This window comes from Juglans microcarpa x Juglans regia, chromosome 2S, assembly GCF_004785595.1.
Source record: "Juglans microcarpa x Juglans regia isolate MS1-56 chromosome 2S, Jm3101_v1.0, whole genome shotgun sequence".
Taxonomy (NCBI): domain Eukaryota; kingdom Viridiplantae; phylum Streptophyta; class Magnoliopsida; order Fagales; family Juglandaceae; genus Juglans; species Juglans microcarpa x Juglans regia.
The window spans coordinates 12,890,901-12,894,100 of record NC_054597.1 but is presented as its reverse complement, the minus strand read 5'-3'; the positions used below and the strand labels follow the sequence as shown (position 1 = coordinate 12,894,100).

The 3,200-nt window shown below is 32.1% G+C and overlaps 1 protein-coding gene across 1 annotated transcript; it reads left to right on the top strand.

Annotated features, from left to right (window-relative positions):
* Positions 1 to 488: 488 nt before the first annotated feature.
* Positions 489 to 875, top strand: LOC121253374 (chitin-binding lectin 1-like). The gene has a single exon (XM_041153396.1). It carries the CDS (start codon positions 489 to 491, stop codon positions 873 to 875), a length of 387 nt encoding a protein of 128 aa, XP_041009330.1.
* The last annotated feature ends 2,325 nt before the right edge of the window (positions 876 to 3,200 follow it).

The following is a 3,200-nucleotide window of genomic DNA, read 5'->3' as shown; positions in this document are numbered from 1 at the left end:
ATTTAACTTTTAACTTTTATTTTAAAAAAAATATTTACAACAATAAATTATCATATAATTATTTTTTAAAAAATTAAATAAAATATAAAATTTACATAAAAAGAATTAATTTTTTAATAATAAAATTATTTATTTTTAAAATAATTACATAATATTTATACATTTCACAATTATTTACAGAATTACTTTTTATCTCATCTCCCCGAAAACAAAAAGACCTTAATTTATGATTTAAACCCTTTCCCAATCCTTAATACCACGAAACGCCAATCCAAACTAAACCGACCAACCAACACGCACAAATGCAGCCTCCTATTCCAATCTCTGTCCTCCATCCTCTCCACCCCACGACGACGCCATGAGAAAAAGACGAAAGCAAACCAACCCAGCCTCCAATCTCACTTCTGCTAAATTGAAAAGCAAAGCAGAACCCATATCAGATTCAGAATTCCCAAGTTCAAACCTTTGAAGAAGAAGAAAAGCAGGAAATGTGTTACGTGGGTAAAGCTACGAAGATCTTCATCTTCGTAGTCACGGTGTTGGTGGTTCTGGGTCTTGTCTTGGGATTTGGACTTCTCCGCCACCCGCTCCAGAAGACTCACAAATGCTCCGGCGACTCCTGCCATTCAGTTTCTTCTTCTCCGATTCCCATTCCCAATCCTATATATGGCCCACCTAGCCCACCCATCCCAAATCCAAGCCCTGATCCCAGCAGCTCCAGCCGGCCCAGTCCACCCAATCCTAACCCAAGCCCGCCCCCGCCTGACTATAACCCACCTCCTTCTCCGCCGTCACCGCCACCTCCAACACTGGCGGCTCCGCCTTTCAATCAGCCGAGTCCTGCGCTGGTGACTCCTGGCCCTGTGAATGGTTAGCTGCATTTATTTATTTGAGTTCTAGAAATTTCTTGTAATCTTGTTTTGTATTAACTTTCTAATTAATTCAACTTTCATTTTTAAATACTGCTAAAGAAAAATATTAGTGGAATCCTTCTTACTGTTGAATCTTACCGTTTATACATTTTAATTTTCTTTATTTATTTATATATATTATTTTTTTAAATAATTAAAAATACTTAAAAGTAAAAAAAGAAAAGAAAAATGCTTATTGAATTGATGGTTTACCGATATTTGACCGATGATTTTTTTTAATTTTTATTTAATAATTAAGAAAGTGAATATTATTTAATTTATATATTTTTAAAAAAAAAAAGTATTTTAAAATATAAAAAAAATACTTGAAAGAAATAAAAAAAAAAAATTCTGAAAATACACTATATCGATTCATCATCGGTTGAGACTATCGGTCCCAGTAGTACTATCTAAAAAAAAGAACAATATGGTCCGAGTTTTCCATTTTCTTAATTAATTAATTAGGTTGCATACGTGAATTCGATCATGATCGACACGTGCAGTCCACTGAGATGTAGACAACAGTCAACTGAATGATATCGGTAGGAGTGACGGAGAAAGTAGGACAAGGTTGTCAATTATAAATAGGATCATTGGTAATTTTGTGGGGAACAACTGTATTACCTGAAGCGGCGATTAAAATTGGTTTTGCCTAACTTCAATTATCCTGCCTTAATTCTTTTTTTCTTTTTTCTTTTTTATCCCCTAAAGCACTTACTTTTTGACCTTTATTTTTTTTTTTAAGATTTCGTTTGGGTTCAAAAATATTTTAAATGAGTTGAATAAAATATTATTTTTAATATTATTATTATTTTAATATTTAAAAAAATTAAATTATTTTTTATTTTTTATATATGAATTTAAAAAAATTATAATAATGAGATAAAATCTGAATGTAAACAAGACCTAGTGTTATAAACTTAGATACTTGAGTTATCATTAAATGCATTTTCTCCTGGAGTTCTTATTTTTTAAAATGTAAAAGTAATACATTAGGTGGATATATAATATTTAATGATGTTCTAAAAATTTATTAAACAACCATAAATATTAAATTGGTAAACCAGCAAAATAGACTCATCGTAGTAAGTAGTTTATGGTCTGGGTCTTTAGCAGGTCTATTGATAGAGATGGAGGATGCATTGATATTCTCTTTTTTGTTAATTCTCATTCTAGATATTGACATGGGAGAGGGTGAAAAAGATTAGAAACATACTCAAATATTAGTGACTAATCCCTCCCTTTACCATTTTTGCATTTTTAATAAATTTGAAAAGAGAAAGAATAAAAGTGGATTTAAGTAAAACTCAGAACTCGGATTGGGATTCTAAATTTAATTTAATTTAATAAGATAAGAGAATGAGAACATGTGTTTATTTGTGCCAAGGTTTCTTGATCTATAATTGCTCAATGCATCATCTTACCACATTATGTAGAAATTGTTGATAATACAGTATATGGCTAAACTAACGGAACCAATTAATTTGTCTATTGAATTACAAATCGAGAGGAATCAGTGATATTGTATAAAAATACCAAATAACTCTCAAGACGGAAGTTATCACGTTGTATTCATGCCTCTTCGAAATGCAAACTATAGTATTCATTCTTATGAAAATGGGAATTAAAAACAAGTGATACTTTTTCTCAAAATATGATTAAATGGAAGTTTAACTCCAAAAGAAGCATGTCATGAAGCTTTACTTTATTTGATTGAGTTATTTTTTTTTTTTTTACATGTGGAAGAAGAAACATTAAATTTAGAAAACAAGCAACACAAAGTTACTTTACCCATTTTAACTTTTCGTGATAGTTGGCTAAATAAAGGAAAAAAAATATTGAAATCCATTTTTATAGATATATTGATTCTCAAAACTAGGGGTGGACAGTGAGGCCTCGTACCCTGCTACCGTCCGTCCCGCCCAACGTGGAGAAGCCCTAGCGGGAATATGGGCGGGATGACCCCAGCAAGGCCCTACCTCCCTCCCACTCTACTCCACATCTATAAAAAAAATATTTTTTTTTATATTTATAATATATATTGTATATAAATATATACAATTTATTAAAAATTCAGAATTGTATTCAAATTATTAGATTGTCTTAATCTCCCATGGTGCATAACAAAGATTATAAGAGAAAGGATGATGAAATAAAAAAAAATTTGCGCCGGGGGGGGGGGGGGGGGGTGAGAATCGAAATAGAGAGAGTACCACATATAAAGATGTGGGCTGATGGGAAGCCCCACCCATCACCCGCCTGCCTACGGGGATACGACGGGCTATTATC